Source organism: Paralichthys olivaceus, chromosome 16 (genome assembly GCF_024713975.1).
Source record: "Paralichthys olivaceus isolate ysfri-2021 chromosome 16, ASM2471397v2, whole genome shotgun sequence".
Lineage (NCBI taxonomy): Eukaryota > Metazoa > Chordata > Actinopteri > Pleuronectiformes > Paralichthyidae > Paralichthys > Paralichthys olivaceus.
The window spans coordinates 14,938,640-14,955,891 of NC_091108.1; the positions used below are offsets into that span (position 1 = coordinate 14,938,640).

Sequence of the window (17,252 nt, forward strand, 5' to 3'; positions counted from 1 at the left end):
CTCTCTTCTTTTTTTTTAAACAAATGATAAATGAATGCTTAAATGTAAAACAACCACAAGATTCATCTTAAAGTGACCAGTGAGTTTGGTAGTTAACAAAATGTGAAATAACATGAAAGAATATCCATCCAGATCTTTAATGGTACATGTAGAGTGAGTTCCCTGAGCAATAAACTGTACAGAGAATTGATGGAGCATTTATTTGGTTGTGGTCCAAAGTGAGCTGCTGTGTCGAGTCCATTTCTCTTCATATAAGGTGAACAGCATCTCTGTTTCCAGTATTTTTGAAGGCTCCGTCATTAAAACGGGCTGTCACCCTGAAACAGAAGAATCAGTTGGGTATCCTGAAAGCTGCGTATGAACCTCAACAGAAACAAACAGTTATGATTATTCAAAGACAAAGGTTTTATTTGCTTGTGCTGCTAATCACATGTACCGGTCTGAGGCTAAAGACACAAAGACAAAAAGTAATGCAATCTGTCTTCAGTTAAAATATATTTTTACTTGGTATAATGTATACAACACTTTTTTCAGAAGATGAAATATTGCATATTTCTTTATGAACCCGACTTGTGTTGAAAGTGTTGATGAACGACCTACATAACAGCTTTCATACTCTCAAAGTCAATTACTTGATAGAATTTGATTATTTTACGCAATTGCTTTTATGATTGATGTGTCTGGCCAAAGGTGCATAGCTTTTTATTTGCATAAGCCAAGAGAGCCAGTTGGTAAGCAGTTTATTTAGTTTGTTTTAGTCATTTTTATCCTCGCATAACTAAAATGTATTCCTTCCAATTAGTAATTCGTCCCCACATTTACTAAACTGAGCTCTCAAATTACATAACATACATAGTAGTTTTTCAATATCTAAAAACAATGACATCTTTTTTCCTAAAAACAAAATATACCTGAATTGAAGGTGTCAATGCTATTTATTCAGGGGAATTAATTCAATTATTTATGCAACATCACTCGAGAGAATGAACTAACCTGAGGGAACCACATAACTACACAGCGCACCTATTAATCGTTTGAGTGAGGACTAGTTACTCACTTTTTATCACATGATTCCACAGCTTTATGATGTCATGTATTACATATCTCATGTTATTAAAGTATAAGCAGTTACCTGTACGAAGTGTTCAAACTGAGGTTTCAGCTTTTTCATTATGGTTCCTGCTTTGTCGAGGCAAGCACGTCTCTGGTGCACTTCAAACTCCTTCAGGAAAGAAATCAATCAGTCACCACTTCAGTTCATTCCTTCAAGGACCAGGGTTGAATTCACAAACAATGAAGACAATATTTATTCATTTATCTGTGTTTAATAGCCTTGCAGCAGTGTTACCTTTATGTTGGAGAGGTGCTCCAGAGAGGTAATGTGGGACTGCACCGAGGACGCAGATGTGGATACAAAGACATCGCAGGCTGCACAGTGGAACATTTCCATCTTTGCCATGTGGTCGTTTTCCTGCAGAGCTGCAACAGTCACACTGCATTTAGACTATGTTACTCTCACCACCTCCAATTAGTGAGAATTAAAACATTTGGCAGTTACCAAACACAGCACTTTCCTCTATGGCTCGGCTACACTGACGGCTTTTATACAGCATGACATCCTGTAGGGTAAAAAAAAGAAAGATGTAAATTACAACACACAAAGCTACAAACCTTTGTTTATGTATCTATTATGCATCTGGGTTAAATACACAAAAAACTGTTGGGAAAAATAGGAAGAGGTCATTATTGCAGAGAATCAATAGGACGTACTGAGCAATACAATGTATTCTCTCACCTGCAGGAAAGCTACTTCCAGATCGTCGTAATTATTATTCTGTTGAATGTACTCCAGTGTCCCCCAGTGGCTTCTGCTGTCCAAGTGATCCTCCAGCTCCTGCCCGTTGGCTAGCTCAACATCACAAAGGTCGCAGGTGATGGGCTCCCTACAAGAGAAATGTTGAGATATTCAGTGTTGCAGAATATTAATCATCTAACATGTAAATGGAAGACCTTTTAACAGCCTCTGGTTTTCATAATCCACAAAGACTCTGAAATTAGAGTCACCAGAATGAAGTTAAAACATCCAAACTGATTGGGCTGACAGTTATTTCAGAGGAGTGCTTTGGTCGTGCTCACTGACTCATTCATTTTCTTAGTGTTACATATGGTAAAGAGGTAAATGTTGCACATCTAGTTTGTGACTTTCTATATTAGTTGATTCTGCACAACTGTAGTGACACCGTGTCACAACAGGAACACGTGAGTCCTTGTCATTGCTTTAATAATTTTACTACATTATCAAATAGAATATGATTTATACTTTACATGTAGCATCTTTAAATAATACGGCTTCAGTATGGCTGGTGCTTACTTGTCCATTATAATCATTTTTCTCCTGTTTCTTGTCTTCTCTTCGGCAGGCTTGATTTGTTCCGGACCTGCAGAACATTATACGCAGGATAACTTACTGTAGGTCCACAGTGGAAATACACATACAGCTTTGCTTATTTAAGCACACAGTGGTTTGTTGGTATATTTTCAAACTAAATTATCAGGTGTGTTGTGCATGCAGTCATGTTTGATTTTTTTACTGGGTGTATATAACAGCAAGTAAACTATCATTACATCATGAGTACACACCCACCTACCTTTTTCCATATGCCCCCCATGATGTTTTGAATTTTGCCGTAACTTGGGCGGGGACAATCTGACAGTAGTGGTCATCTGTAGTAGAGAGAAAGGTGTGTTGTCACTTTACGTAAAAAAGAAAACAATGACAAACACACATACATGTAAATTTTTTTCTGTGTCATGCCAATGCATTTGGCCCATCCCCCATTCCCTAATTTACAGAAACATACACGACGATGCATTTCAAAACAACTACGTTTTTTTATATCAAAGTTTGTTATATTATGTTAGATTTATTTAAAATCTAACCCGACACGAGATTTCTTTCCTTTGAATCACATACTGTTTGACATGATTTCAGACTGTGACTATGATTAGGAGAGTTAAATTCAACTGTCACACTTTGTCGTCTTTTCTCTATGGTACCTCTCTCCTGTGTTCTGGCATTCTTATCCTCTCCTCCCCATTGGTCTCCTGTCCTCCATAAGATGCTGGAAACTCTTGGCTGGAGGATCTGACAACAATCCCCTCAGGGCTGCACACCCTGGGGTCCAGGGGTCTACTTATGGAGGCATACCCTGGTTGGTCAAGTGGTTCAGTGTGCGGGCTGTAAGCTTCTCGTTCAGGCAGTCTATGAGCTGAACTGAGACCTTGATTGTCATCAGGTATGAATTCAGGTCTTAAGTCAGGTCTGTCAAAGAGTCGGTTCCCTGCCTTAGGGAACGGTGAGTCCCAGTGGCCTTTGTCACGGCAGCCTCTACCTGGAGACAAATGTTGACATTCCGTGTTGTTATCCTGATCGGATGAGGAGTGATGTTGAGCTTTGCTCTGTTCCACCACGAATTCAGAGTCTGACAAGCCAGGTTCATAAGGGTCGTAAAGCTCAACCCTGAGGGAGAAGGAAGAGGGATCACTCTGAGTGTTACAAGCAATTTACGAAGACATGAATCATCTGTGAAATGTTCACATGTAAAATAAATGTCCTGGCAAAAAACACTAACAGAATTTTCCCCCAACTTTGTAGATGCTTTGTACATTTGAGTGAAATCAGTCCACTGGTTTGTCATTTAGACACTGCATCTAATATAGGTAGAATATACAAGGAGGAGCTGGGGGGTATAGCCAAAAATATTCAAATACAAATTTCCAGCTCAGTCAATATCAATAATTATCATAATAAATCATTATTTTTTTCTAAGTGAAAAAAACAAAGGTAATTGTGGTTCTTTATGGGCAGAAAATGACACCTGCTTCACAGTGAAATATTTCCCATCTCTGAAGTAGAACACTCAAAATAATTATACATGTCATATCTCTCCCTGTGCTCGCCAAAACCCATTAACTTGATATCAATATGTATTGAACATTTATTATATTGCCAGTGAACGAAATTATATTGTGATATTTAATTAATTTAGGCTTCTGCAGAAACTGGAAGAAGATCCCCCAACTATAGATTTAGAGGCTCATGAGGTCAGTGAGTGAAAGATATCGAGCCTCTAGAGGGCAGTAGTGTCATCACAGAATTCCTGACTTACATTTCTGAATTCGTTGCGCTTTTTTCCGGAGATAAGTCCTCTTCTTCTCCTCCTAATGGTGTGAATGAAGATTTCCATTTAAAGCCAGATGGTTTTTCTGTGGAATACAAATAACAAACTGAAACATTTAGATATGGAATCTAAAGTTAATATGTACTAACGATGCAGGGTAGCAGGTTGTGTCCGGTTATTTTCTTTTAGCTTTATCAGTTACTGGTCATCAGGTGTTTCAAGAGATTGCAACAGCTTCTTCCTATAGGCAAAGGCAGGCCCACCACAGATTGATCAGACCTGGGTGTGTGTCCCTAACATCTTGTGGGTCTTTCCCCCTGATCTGTATAGACTTTACAATATTATCTTTCAGACAGAAGTGGGCCTCAGGTGGAGAAAATAAACTGCAGGATCTGATTGTAGTCCAGGTGGTTTTCTTTGTTGCACGTCACTCCTCATCTCTCCTGTCATCTTCCTACTGCTAACTTTCTAATAAAGTAAAAAAAAAATGTCCTTAGATAATAAAAGAAATAACAGGTTTGTTGGATTACTGTCTGCAAACAACACTTCACACCCAACAGAAAGAAATGAAGTGTGGGATTGCCTTGAGCAGTAGCTATAATACAGGAGGCAGGTTTGTTGAAATGTTTATTTACCTGCTACCTGTTTATTCTTGGTCGGTCGTGTCTCAGCAGCCTTGTTGGGCGGCGGCCTGGTGTTTGAATTGTCTGCTGTCTTCACTGGGACACGTTTCATCGCCTCCATGAAGTCTTTAGGTATTCTGTTCTCCACAAACACAGACATAAGATGGCCACACGAAGACAGCGAATACCGCAATAACAACAGGTCGCCATGGATGTTAGATCCCAGGCAGAATGTTGCTTTATCTGTGCTAACAGTAAAGCACACGTACCTAGCTTGACTTTGTTTTGCTATTAGCATTAGCTACCTAGCTACGTAAAGAAGGAGTTCCCGCGAATGGCAGAGTGCGCAGAGCTTTCACACTTACCTTCCAGGCTTGTGTCTGGGTGTCGGGGGAGCTGCGGGGGAGCTGAACGGAACGTTGTTGAGGCGGCTCATTGTTTAGCAGCGTTAGGAGCTCAGGGGTTTGCGTGGATGCGGAGCGACGCTAGTGAAGCTGCTGAGCAGATACCCACACCCGCCAACAGGTGGCAGCAGCACCCTGCAGCACGTGGTGGACCTCAGCCCTGTGTAAACACTACAGACTGAAACTCACTTTATTATACATGCAATGATGGAATAACACCAACAGTGTTTTCCAGGTCTATAAATATCACTTCAATGCAACAGCATGGTCTCCCCTTATTATATAGTTCCTGTAGTTAGCTATTTTAGAGTTGGGCTGGAATTAATAATTAGTAATTGATTAATAATTAATTGAAACCGGACTCTGGTCAGGGCCACTAAGGACACTGAGTTCATGTGATCCGAATTATTTTGGGAGGTCTCACACACACACACACACACACACACACACACACACACACACAGGTTTGCACATCTATCCTTATCAGAAGTGACTTCCCTTCATTATCGATGACCAATTCATGTGTAACTCTAACCTTATACATATATATATGCAGTGTATTTACATGTAATATATATTAAATTTAACTTTTCAAGAGTAGATTTATATGTTTATGGTAGGTTTAAGTCCCATCTAGAGTTCCTTCAAAAGAATGGAATCTGATATTAACTGTGAGGATTGATTGTTGGGAAAATATATTCAGAATAGCTAACTATGACTCATGATTTCTACAGTATTTCTAAAATACAGGCCACGGCCCTGACTGTAGTATGAACAAACCCACAGGGGCAAGAGCGACAATCAGAATGTTTTATTTTTTAAAGAATAAACAGGATGAAAATGTCCATGTGAAATCACACTGTAATTAGAACTTTATGAACATTAATGCTGCCATGCTCTTAGTGAGTGGGATAAGAGTGAGGCTTGCTGGCTGGTTTGCTGTAACCCTGGGCCTCGGGCTCTTCATTGATCGTCAGTCTGTTGGTTAGGGGTCATTTTATTGACAATGTTTAAAAATACACACCACAAAAGGTACAAAGGCCTTAAAGTGACTCCTATATCACAGCAACTTTTGTCACATTTGCATTTTCCTAAATATCTTTGTGCTTCTCTAAATGATCTTGAACAGCTGTTGCTTGGGTTGTTGTTTTTTACTCTTGACCCCCCCCTGGGGGGGTTGGCCCAGCTTTGGAAACGACTGCAAATGATGTAGAAGTATTATACATGCTCAGTTAGAACAAAAATGCACCATTATGTTAAAATCTATGAATAAACTGACTATTAATAAATTAATAAAGGCATACAACTGAATGTTTAAAGTATAATTTCATAAACCCTCCCAGAGGGGACTGCTGATAACAGAGTGAATGAGTGTAAACATAGTCAGACAGAATAAACCACAGTTTGTGCTAACACCTTCAGAGCCAGGAAAGGATATCACCACATTGTGCTGCAAATTCTCTGAAGAGTTCAATTATTCTGAATCTTTCTGCAAGGTCCTCAGTTAGAGTGTCGAAAAGAAGGCAACACACACATGGATAGTAGGCTTGACCTCTCTGACCTGGTCAATAACTACTCAGCAACAATTAGGATATTTTTCCTCACTCACATTAACAGTGCCACTGGTTTGCACAGGATCATCACGAGTTCCCGATCGAATCCAACACACGTATTGGAGGACTGGCTGGTCTAATGGAATTCTTAAACTTGGCAGAATCTATAGGATCATATACGGATGGATGAACTCAGGGGACATCTGGTGCAAAAGATTACGGATCATGTGGGTTAAGTCTCACAAACCAGAAGATCAAGACAAAGGCATCAGAGAACTGGAAATACATTATATGGACTGGTTTAACATTATAGAACTAGGATGCACACATCTCAGCCAAGGCCAGATAATTCCCTTATGGAACCACATTTAAATTCACTAGATTTAAATCTTTATCTGGATCCACACTAAATTGCACACACACATAAATATCAGTCCTCTAAACATGTCTAGTTTTTTCCATATAGATCGATGAGTTTTTCTCTGGGAAATTAGTGAAAATTTCCAAAAACACGCCCTCAATCGAATCCTCACCAAAACTGAACATGTTCTGTCTTTTCCTATGTCCCATCCTTCCACTAAGTCTCATGGTAATCTGTCCAGTGGTTTTAGTGTAATGCTGCTGGCTAACAGACAAACATACAAACTCGGCAGATGTAATTAGCAGGTTAGCAGCATGATGCTCATCACTGAACAGTTGAAGTCACAGTAACCTCATCCACACTCTGACAAAAGAACCTTAACAAAGGGCTCTTTGTACAGAGTCCCGGGGAACATGAAAAAAAACTTTATTTTGTTGACAGGAAACAAGGGAACTTGTGGTCAAAAGTTTGTTCAAGGGTAAAATGTGGAGTCAAACTTCTGCAAACACAAGAGTAATTAGACACGGTCAATTATTGCATTGCAATAAATGTTGACGGAGCCCATGTTAATGTTATTAGCTTCACCAGTACAACTGCTGTAATGAGGCCTGTGAATCTGATTCTCTCAAAAAACAGAAGAATTAATTATTTTTTATAATATACAAATGCCCAACTTTGCTGTGTCAACTCCAAAAACAAGCATTCTGTGTCAGAGTTCTTCTGGCAGCAGTATTGTTCAGTGGCATGCACTTGAAGTGGATGAATAATGATTAGACGTTCATCTGAAATCTTGTTTTATTGTGCCATAAACTTGTGAACTTCGAGCACAGGATCACCGAGGTGGTACAGCAGCTCAGAGGAGCACATATATACAGAAATACATTATGAAGAAAGAAGGCAGACATGTTAATTGTAATCACATACTTCTGTGAGATAGTCAAACATGCCAGTGAGTGGTTTTGACTCACATTTCAAATTTTAAAGCATCAAAAGGTGGTGAACAGATTTCCCTTTTATCAGCTGACATTAGTCAAAGAACATGTTGTCACAAAAGAAAGTCACTGATCTTTAAATCATTGTGTTCTCATTGGGCAAATGAATTACTATAGGCCTATGTATACAATCTCTACAACAGTAAAGGTTCATTTCTGGTGCTTAGTCTCCACCTGAGTTTACAACTCTAAGCTCATTCTATTTGCTATAAGACATCAAGGAAAATAAAGATTGTATCAATTCAACAAAAGTAAAAATAAAACCAAGAAAGGACCACTGCTTTGTGTCTGAGTCCACAATGTAAAGACATTATGTGGACCAACAAGGATGAAATTAAATATTTCTATTTGGCCTTAAGTTTGTGAAAGCCTTCACTTTACAAAATAGCAGCAGTTAAGGCAAAAGATTGTTCCCCATGGTAACAATTATACCTGAGTACCTAAAACAATGATACTTCTACATACTGTGTCACTGGAGCAAGTTTTGGTCTATAAAGGAGCTAAATTTCAATTCCTCTATGAAAGCTATGAAAAAGCTAAAGGCAAAAACAAACTGCTGAATTAGACACATACTCAGCAACAAAAAAATGGAATATGTGTTGTTCTACATCAGCAAATACAACCCATGAAAAACAATCAAGAAAATGCATTAATTTTGGTTGATATTACAATAATAAAAAGTATTTTCCATCCGTTACACTGACATTTTAAGAACCACCAGAGCTGCAGGCCTGTCTGTGTTCCTGTGCTATAAGCCACTCATGAAGGACATGTTGGTCTCTCGGCTGATGCTCTCCTTGACTTCCCAGGGCAGTGTGTCAAAGAGGTGGTCCTCCACAACCAGGCCGTTTTTGCGCAGCAGGTGGCAGGGAGAGCAGCCTGTCCAGACAGTTTCCTCTGAGCTCCAGCTGAGTGAGCTGCACCAGCTAACCCACGGTCTACGGCAGCACTTGGAGCTCGTTGTACCCAAGACACAGCACCTTCAGCTTGGTGCACCTGAACAGAGGCTTGGGCAGCACTTTCAGCTTGTTGGAGTTGATGGCCAGGTGCTGGAGGTTGTGGAGGAGGTTGATATCTGGAGGCAGCACCAAGATGGAGTTGTGGCCGACATCCAAGTGTCTCAGTTTGGGTAGTGTGAACAAGGCCGGAGGCAAAGACTCCAGCTTATTGTGCGAGAGGTGGAGAGACTCCAGGGATTTGACCTGCCCGATGGAGGATGGGATGGTGATTATTTGTAGTGCTATAGGCCTATGTATACAATCTCTACAACAGTAAAGGTTTATTTCTGGTGCTTAGTCTCCACCTGAGGTTTACAACCATATGCTCATTCAATTTGCTATAAGACATCAAGGAAAATAAAGGTTATATCAATTCAACAAAAGTTAAATAAAACCAAGAAAAGACCACTGTATTGTGTCTGCTTTCCCAACAAAGAAATTGTTATGTGGATAAAAACTAACAAGAAAGAATTTAATATTTCTATTTGGCCTTAAGCGTGTGTAGCAGCAGGTAAGGCAAAAGATTGTTCCCCATGGTAACAATTATACCTGAGTACCTAAAACAATGATACGTCTACATACTGTGTCACTGGAGCAAACAGTGTTGGTCTATAAAGGAGCTAAATTTCAATTCCTCTATGAAAGCTATGAAAAAGCTAAAGGCAAAAACAAACTGCTGAATTAGACACATACTCAGCAACAAAAAAATGGAATATGTTTTGTTCTACATCAGCAAATACAACCCATGAAAAACAATCAAGAAAATGCATTAATTTTGGTTGATATTACAATAATAAAAAGTATTTTCCATCCGTTACACTGACATTTTAAGAACCACCAGAGCTGCAGGCCTGTCTGTGTTCCTGTGCTATAAGCCACTCGTGAAGGACACGTTGGTCTCTCGGCTGATGCTCTCCTTGACTTCCCCAGGCAGTGTGTCAAAGAGGTGGTCCTCCACAACCAGGCCGTTTTTGCGCAGCAGGCGGCAGTTTCCAAGCAGGGCGGGCAGCCTGTCCAGACAGTTTCCTCTGAGCTCCAGCTGAGTGAGCTGCACCAGCTGACCCACGGTCTCCGGCAGCACTTGGAGCTCATTGTACCCCAGACACAGCACCTTCAGCTTGGTGCACCTGAACAGAGGCTTGGGCAGCACTTCCAGCTTGTTGGAGTTGATGGCCAGGTGCTGGAGGTTGTAGAGGAGGCCGATATCTGGAGGCAACACCGAGATGGAGTTGTGGCCGACATCCAAGTGTCGCAGTTTGGGTAGTGTGAACAAGGCCGGAGGCAAAGACTCCAGCTTATTGTGCGAGAGGTGGAGTGACTCCAGGGATTTGACCTGCCCGATGGAGGATGGGATGGTGATTATTTTGTTGTGCCACAGTTTCAGGCACGTCAGCCTCTTGATGTGCTGGAAGCTGATGATCTCCTCTATGGTGCGGATGTTGTTAGATTTAAGGTCAAGCTCCTGTAAGTTGGTCAGGCTGAAAATAGCGTGGGGAATCCTCTCTAGTTCGCAGCTCTGCAGCTCCAGTTCAATCAGACTTGTCATCTTTTTTAGACTATTGAGTACCACCAGTTTCGTACCATCGTTGTGCACGACTAATTTTATTAAGTGTGGCGAAAGCTCTGTGATGTTTGTGGGCATTTTAGTGAGGTTGCTCTTCAGGCATAATGTCTTTAAATGCCTCAAATCTCGCATGGACTCAAGACCAATCATTTTATTATTTTCCGAGCTCAAGTTGCCGATGAGGTTTAGCTCCCTCAAACTCCTTAGCAGATACACCCAAGTGGGGATCTCTGCAACATCTGTGAATTTGACGTGAAGGCAGCGAAGATGGTCACGGAGGAAAGCAAAGCCTGTCTGCTCTACTTTGGCCGGGCAGTGGCAGAGATGAAGCTCCTGCAGGCTGGTCATCTGAGAGACTTTTGCAGAGAACCGCACCTCAGGAATCAGCTCCAGTTTAAGCACCTCCAAGTCTGTGAGGTCAAACACTGCATTGGGGAGTCCGGAGATCATGAAAAGGTGCAGCTCCTGCTGGTCTTGTGTGTTACGGCTCACAAGCTGCCTCAACTTTTCAAAGGTCCACTCATGATTGAGGCTGATCTCCCTCAGCTTGTTTTCACTGACCTCAGACAAGAAGACCCCGAAGCGCTTGGAGTAGAGTTGGTCATATTGGTCAACCATGTGTAAGAGGAATGCAAAGTCGTTCTTGACATCAGGAATGTCACTAAAGCTGCTCTCCTCCCTGACCTTCTCGAACGAGTACTCTTTCAAGGGTCGCCGAAACACCCAGAAAAGTGAGTACAAGCACGCCATGCCATAGATCAAAATCAAAGCCATGTAGCTGATCAGCAGCTTGTTCAGCATGAACGCCATGTTGTGCGTACAGTAGAACAGTCTGTATCCTGTGAGCTGTTTGATATCAGGCTCACAGTTGTGCTTAAAATTAATCTTAGCCATAAAGGTTGAAGTGTAGGACAATATCAAAATAAACTTAACGGTTTTGACAATGGTCTGTGCTACATAAAGCTTGTAGATGAAGTCGCTGTCCTCCACATGAGCTCTGAATTTTCTCACTTTCTCAAATAAGGCTTTTGCCTGCTCCCCATCTTTTTTGTCCAGGATTGTCATACTACTAGGGACCTCCGCTATGGGCTTATCTGCAGAAAACTTCACCCCAAGCATGGGAGTGGATGAGGTGACGCTCGTGCTCTCGTCCTTCCCCTCTAAAGATACCTGTTTTGGTACTGAGGAGGTGCCGGTCAGCCTCTGCTTGTTTTCCTCCGAGTCCTCGCAAGCAGTTTCAGACAAAGCCTTGGTTGTCCAGGGAGACTCAAAGCATCTGCCCAGAATAGAAACAAAATGCTCAATCTTCGAGCTTGTTTTGGGGTATTTGAACCAAAAGTTGCTACTGACCATGAGAACAATAGTGTGGATGAGCGTGAGGTATGGAAAGTACTTGGAGTACCAGGGCAAGGCAACGTGGTAACATATTTGGTTGACGAAGATATACTGTTGATAGTCCAGATTGGTCCTGATCCCTGTTGGTGCAGGTTGATTGGCATATTTGTCAGACATTACCGCAGTATGTTGGTGTGTGACATGGATCTCGTGGACGGCTTCATCCGGTAAATCCTTGGTGATGTAGGGGATGGTTGATACCACTGGGGCCCCGGTGGATGCAGCTGAGGCTGTTTCTTGTGCGGGCTGCTGAGGGAACGAGTCAGGTTTAGCTCCTGAGGCCTCGTCTGGGTCCTCCAGACAAGGAAGGCATGCCACCTGGTCCTTAGTGATCTGCATGGTCATGGCGAATATGGCCAGCATGAGCATGACTAGCCCCAGGTAGTCCATGAAGACGTCCCACCATGGCTTTAGGATGCGGTATGTCGGCTGAATGTCATTCAAGGACGCAACCTCCGTGAGCGTGAACATCTCTACAACACACAAAGGGTCAGTTAATGTAGTGAGTATTCTGCACTTAAATTAACTGTATATTACATTAACATACAAAACAATAAATTATACTTATATATCTTTTTGTATTCTTTTCTATCCCTGTAGATGGAATATCCTCACATTGTTTTACATGGTTGGATGGACATTTTTCTCAGTTTTATGACATTTTACAGAAGAAACAAATATACAAAAAATTTATCCGTATTCATAATGACTAACTGAATCCATATTTTACATTGTTGTTAAATTCCTCTGTTTAGACTTTCAACATCGAGACATAGACATTCCTTTGTGATTACTTTCAACACTGTGCCCTTTTGCTGTGGGTAAAAATTCAGGAAACAAAAAAAGATAATAACCCTCTGGAGCACAAATGTGCACCAGCAAGTTAAACTTTTCTGGGACACATCCAAAAGCAATCAGCCTGAAGTGGATAGCCATGTCGTACTACCCTGCTAAAGCTGTTAGAGTAGCATTTTCAACCCCCAGCTGTACAAAGTGTGAATGTGTAACTTTGTGAAGGCACTGCTGAGTGTGCACCATCATTTAACACATGCCGTGCTAAAGTCAGCTTTCACTTCCCCTCACCTTCCTGTCTCGATTCATTCAGTTAGACTTTAATTTGGTTTAAGCCCCGAGCCAAGACTGTGCTAAATTAAGACTTACAACAACCTGTTATTACTGGAACAGTGCAGGCTGATTGTGAGTCCACCAACTGTTCTCACTCATCTAGATGTTTGGCACGCACACATTTCATAGTTAAGCACTGAAAACTGCTATTACCCTGTCTAATACATCTATATATTACATCAACATTTTGACACTCAAACAGTCTACAACAGGCCTTTTCTAAGAAGACATAAGACGTGTCACAGTGGGGAAGCACGGATGTAAATAATAACATGAACGATGGCTGAATTACATTAGGCTGCTTCAGTTTCAGTTGTCCTGGTGTTGTTCAGGCTGGCTCACTGTCCTGTTGTCAAGGCTTACAGGGACACCTGAATAGAACTGAGTCATTGCTAATGTTATTATTATCAACTTGTGCCTTTCCTCTTGTAACAAGACAGACTGTCTGCCATGAAGACGCCCCACACGCTAGATGTTATTAGTCAAGAGTGGTTGATACTGCTCCTCCTCAAATCATGGGTTTGCATCGCTGGGCTTCTGTAAAGTTTTACTGTTGAATTTAGCTTTGGAGGGCCTCCTTCCATTCTGTCAACCATTTAACTGGCAATCAATATGGCCATAGTCTCCCCTTCTGTTTCAGAGTTATGGAGTTGAGTAATGGCCAGAAAAGTGTTTTTGCAGAACTTTATCATGTCACTGTGAAGTTGACCTTTGACTTTTACATATAAAAAGTATCCAAAAATTATCCCATTAGAAGTTTGTGTTCAAGTTGGTCCTAATTAAAGGTTCAGTGTGTAAGATTTAGATGAAAGAGATCTATTGCCAGAAATTTAATTTAAAATAATCCTAGTGAGGTTTTCACTAATGTGTTTGATCTAATTTGTACTCATTGTTTTTTTTACCCTTTATATTTCAATACTTTATATTTACATCGAGGGGGTCCTTTCTACAGAGGCCGCCATGTTTTTTTACAGAAGCCCGGACTGGACAAAGTAAACACCTTTTGAGGGCTGCCACAGGTTCTCTCTCATGTTTGGTAGGGGAGGGTGGGCTGAGGGGTATTCAGCTGCAACATGCAACTTCACCACTAAACACTGAACCTTTAACATGTATAAGCTTGACTTGTTGCCAAACTGTGATCTGGGAAACCACTGACATTTGTCTTCTTAATTATAATGAGTTCTTCCTTAAGTCCAAGTGAAATTTGAAGAAATTTCCTCAAGATGCTAATGAGATATCACCTTCAGGAGGATGGGAGGGACGACACCTCTGGCCACAGCTGCCGGCAACATGAAGCCACAAAAACCTTTGTGCTTGGGGAGGCCCCAGGACAGGGAGGGGCCAAGACCCACAGGGGAGGATCCAGGCAACAGGAACTATGTCTTGAGTATATAGTGCCATTCCTCTGACAGTGGATTAATGAACTGAACCATGTGATGAAAGCCACGGTACTGCGTGTATATAGTAGTAACACACCTATATATTGCTGTATAGTAGGATAAATATATATTACTGTATTGTAAATTACTAGGTAGTAAACATCTATTTATTACTGTATAGTATATTACCACATAATAAGATATCTATAATATGCTGTGTATTATATAATATAAATTAATACATATATGACTATATAGCAAGACATTTATACAGTACTGCATAATAACACTGTAGCAGGACATCTATATATTACTGTGTAGTTTATTATTATACAGCAAGACATACAGTATATATTTTACTGAATTGTAAAACATCTATGTATTACTGTATTGTAAGACTGAATAGTAAGAAATCTATACATCACTATAGATTAAGACATCTGTATATTACTGTGTAGTAAGGATATACAGTAGGACATCTATATATTATTGTATAGTTTATAACCATATAGTCAGATATCTTTATCATGCAGTATATTATATTGATATAAATTAATATATATTACTGTATAGCAAGATATTTACACATTACTGTATATCAGTGTATAGTTTATAACTATTTAGCAAAGCAGTATATATTATTGAATAGTAATACATCTAGATATTACTGCAGACTTAGACTGTATAGTAACACACTGCATTGTACTGAATGTTAAGTTTCAGGCATAGATAAAAAGAAGGGTAGCAGACAGTTTAGAGTAAACTATTAAAAACCCTTTCTGTGTTGTACAGTGAGGAGATGAGCCACTGTTGGAAACAGACAGGGAACAGTGGGAGGACAACGTGTCTACAGCAGGATGGTGGAACATCAGACCGCTGTCTACACTGATCTGTGAGTGTGGGAGTCAGTCGACCAGTGAAACACGTGAAACTGAGAATGTGTCCCGGCGTGAAACGTCCACAGCAGGTGATCACTTAGAAAAACACCCCACCCCCCTCACTCCGCAAGCAAACACAGAGTCAAAGTTGTTTATGCGCTTTGGTACACCCTTTAACACACAAGGAAGAGAACAATACTCACTGCCTCGGTGGAGTTATCTCAATCCAATTATTTCTTCCTCAACCTGCATGCCACTTCCTCAGCCCCGCTCCTCAGGTGCGTCTCTAACCTGATTCCTCCGCCCGGTAACGAGGTGCCGCTGCCCCGAGGAACAAAGCGCTGCGGAGCGTACGTTGGTGACAGCGCGGTGCGTCGCTCGCATCCCTCATACCTGTGCCCGCGGAGCAGAGACGCCCAGAGGCTGGACGATAAGAACAGGCAGACGTACCGGGAAGAACCAGTAAGAGGAGGAATATCCAATATGGCGCCGCACGAACCTGCGTTGTGGCCGCAGCCGCCGCCTCTGATTGGTGGATGACATAACGGCGAACTCCCCAAGACACCGCCTGCCACTTTATCTCCTGCTGCGTTCACTGCGTGTGGGGGGAAACAGAGTGCGAGGAGCCGGTGCGAATGTTCACATTCACACTAAAGCGATTATAATCAATATTTCACACTTATAACGATGATGTAATACAATGCCAAAGTGTGCCACAAGGCGTCGCTCGCAGTGTTGAACGTGCAGAGAGTGATCAGCCGAATGTGCAGAACCGTTTATAATGAAGTTTATGATGCTCAGTGTTTTAACCACAGGACGATACAGGCAAAATAAAGATGTCGATATTGATAATTATCGCGATAAATGACACATCGTTTTTTCTTTTCTCTGTTTTGCTCCTGAGTGAAGGCTGTGGTTTAGGGTGATATACACTGGACTTTTGTTTGTTCATCATGATCATATGTATTTGCATGGCCACTGTTGTTAGCTCCTACTCCAACCAGAGTATGTAGTCAGTGTCGCTCTATACTTACCTATAATAAATTATGTGGCTATTCAGCAAATGAAAAAAAAACTAATATATAAATAGTAGTGGAGAAGTGGAGATGAGTGTTTAAATTTAGTTTTCATAAGGACACTAAGTGTAAACCATATTTCCAACGCAACTTGAACGCAACACCAGCTTCCCCCTCAAACCCAGACACCACAGAGTGCTTCTTGGTGTTGTCTGAAATAACTTTGTTGACTAATTAAAACCTCTCACACGTTCCTTTTGTCCACAGGACACATGTCTGACACGCTTCACTGTGTCGTTACGCTCAGACCTAACTGTTATCAACACAATCATGCACATGGCAGTATTGTTTGTACTTTGTGCCACCATCTATCTAGACATTGTTCAATCTACATTTATTACAGGTATTGGTAAACTCAACAGTCGATAGGACCCAGAGTGCTGAACTCATGCATCACATACAGCTCTCATGATGCACTGGGTGGAGGAAGTGTCTCCTCACTTGCAATCCATACAGGTTTCAACCGGTCCTGGGCTGCTGGCTGCTGGCTGCTACCACTCTGCTCTCACTCATGCTGTTCCTGTACTTTGAATGTAAGAAAGAAAAAAAAGAAAGAAAAACAACCACTGAGGCCTGCAGTAGCCTGTCAGGTTTCAAAATGTGGATGTGAAACATCAACACATGCAGGCTGGTTACACTAATGACTGATTTAGTCAGCGTCCTGTTTAAGCCATGGGGCCTGACGTTTGCTCAGAGTGAAGTCTTGTGAAAGTTAAACTTATA

The 17,252-nt window shown here is 41.3% G+C and overlaps 2 protein-coding genes across 3 annotated transcripts; both read right to left on the reverse strand.

Annotated features, from left to right (window-relative positions):
- Nucleotides 1-118: 118 nt before the first annotated feature.
- Nucleotides 119-5,464, reverse strand: LOC109639499 (uncharacterized). Its single transcript, XM_020102997.2, has 11 exons — nucleotides 5,170-5,464; nucleotides 4,817-4,941; nucleotides 4,170-4,266; nucleotides 3,058-3,520; nucleotides 2,649-2,724; nucleotides 2,372-2,438; nucleotides 1,796-1,943; nucleotides 1,559-1,619; nucleotides 1,349-1,479; nucleotides 1,133-1,222; nucleotides 119-317 (listed from the first exon to the last, which is right to left on the reverse strand). The coding sequence occupies exons 1-11, from the start codon at nucleotides 5,238-5,240 to the stop codon at nucleotides 300-302; spliced, it is 1,347 nt and encodes a 448-aa protein (XP_019958556.2). The 5' UTR covers nucleotides 5,241-5,464; the 3' UTR covers nucleotides 119-299.
- A 2,435-nt stretch (nucleotides 5,465-7,899) lies between these two features.
- On the reverse strand, nucleotides 7,900-16,059 carry lrrc8da (leucine rich repeat containing 8 VRAC subunit Da). Of its 2 annotated transcripts, XM_020102677.2 has the most exons (3): nucleotides 15,657-15,965; nucleotides 9,937-12,544; nucleotides 7,900-9,316 (listed from the first exon to the last, which is right to left on the reverse strand). In XM_020102677.2, exon 2 carries the CDS (start codon nucleotides 12,540-12,542, stop codon nucleotides 9,981-9,983), a length of 2,562 nt encoding a protein of 853 aa, XP_019958236.1. In that variant the 5' UTR covers nucleotides 12,543-12,544; nucleotides 15,657-15,965; the 3' UTR covers nucleotides 7,900-9,316; nucleotides 9,937-9,980. The 2 variants fall into 2 exon arrangements, with proteins under 2 accessions (XP_019958236.1, XP_019958227.1); XM_020102668.2 differs by having other exon boundaries at nucleotides 7,900-12,544; nucleotides 15,657-16,059.
- Between the last annotated feature and the right edge of the window lie 1,193 nt (nucleotides 16,060-17,252).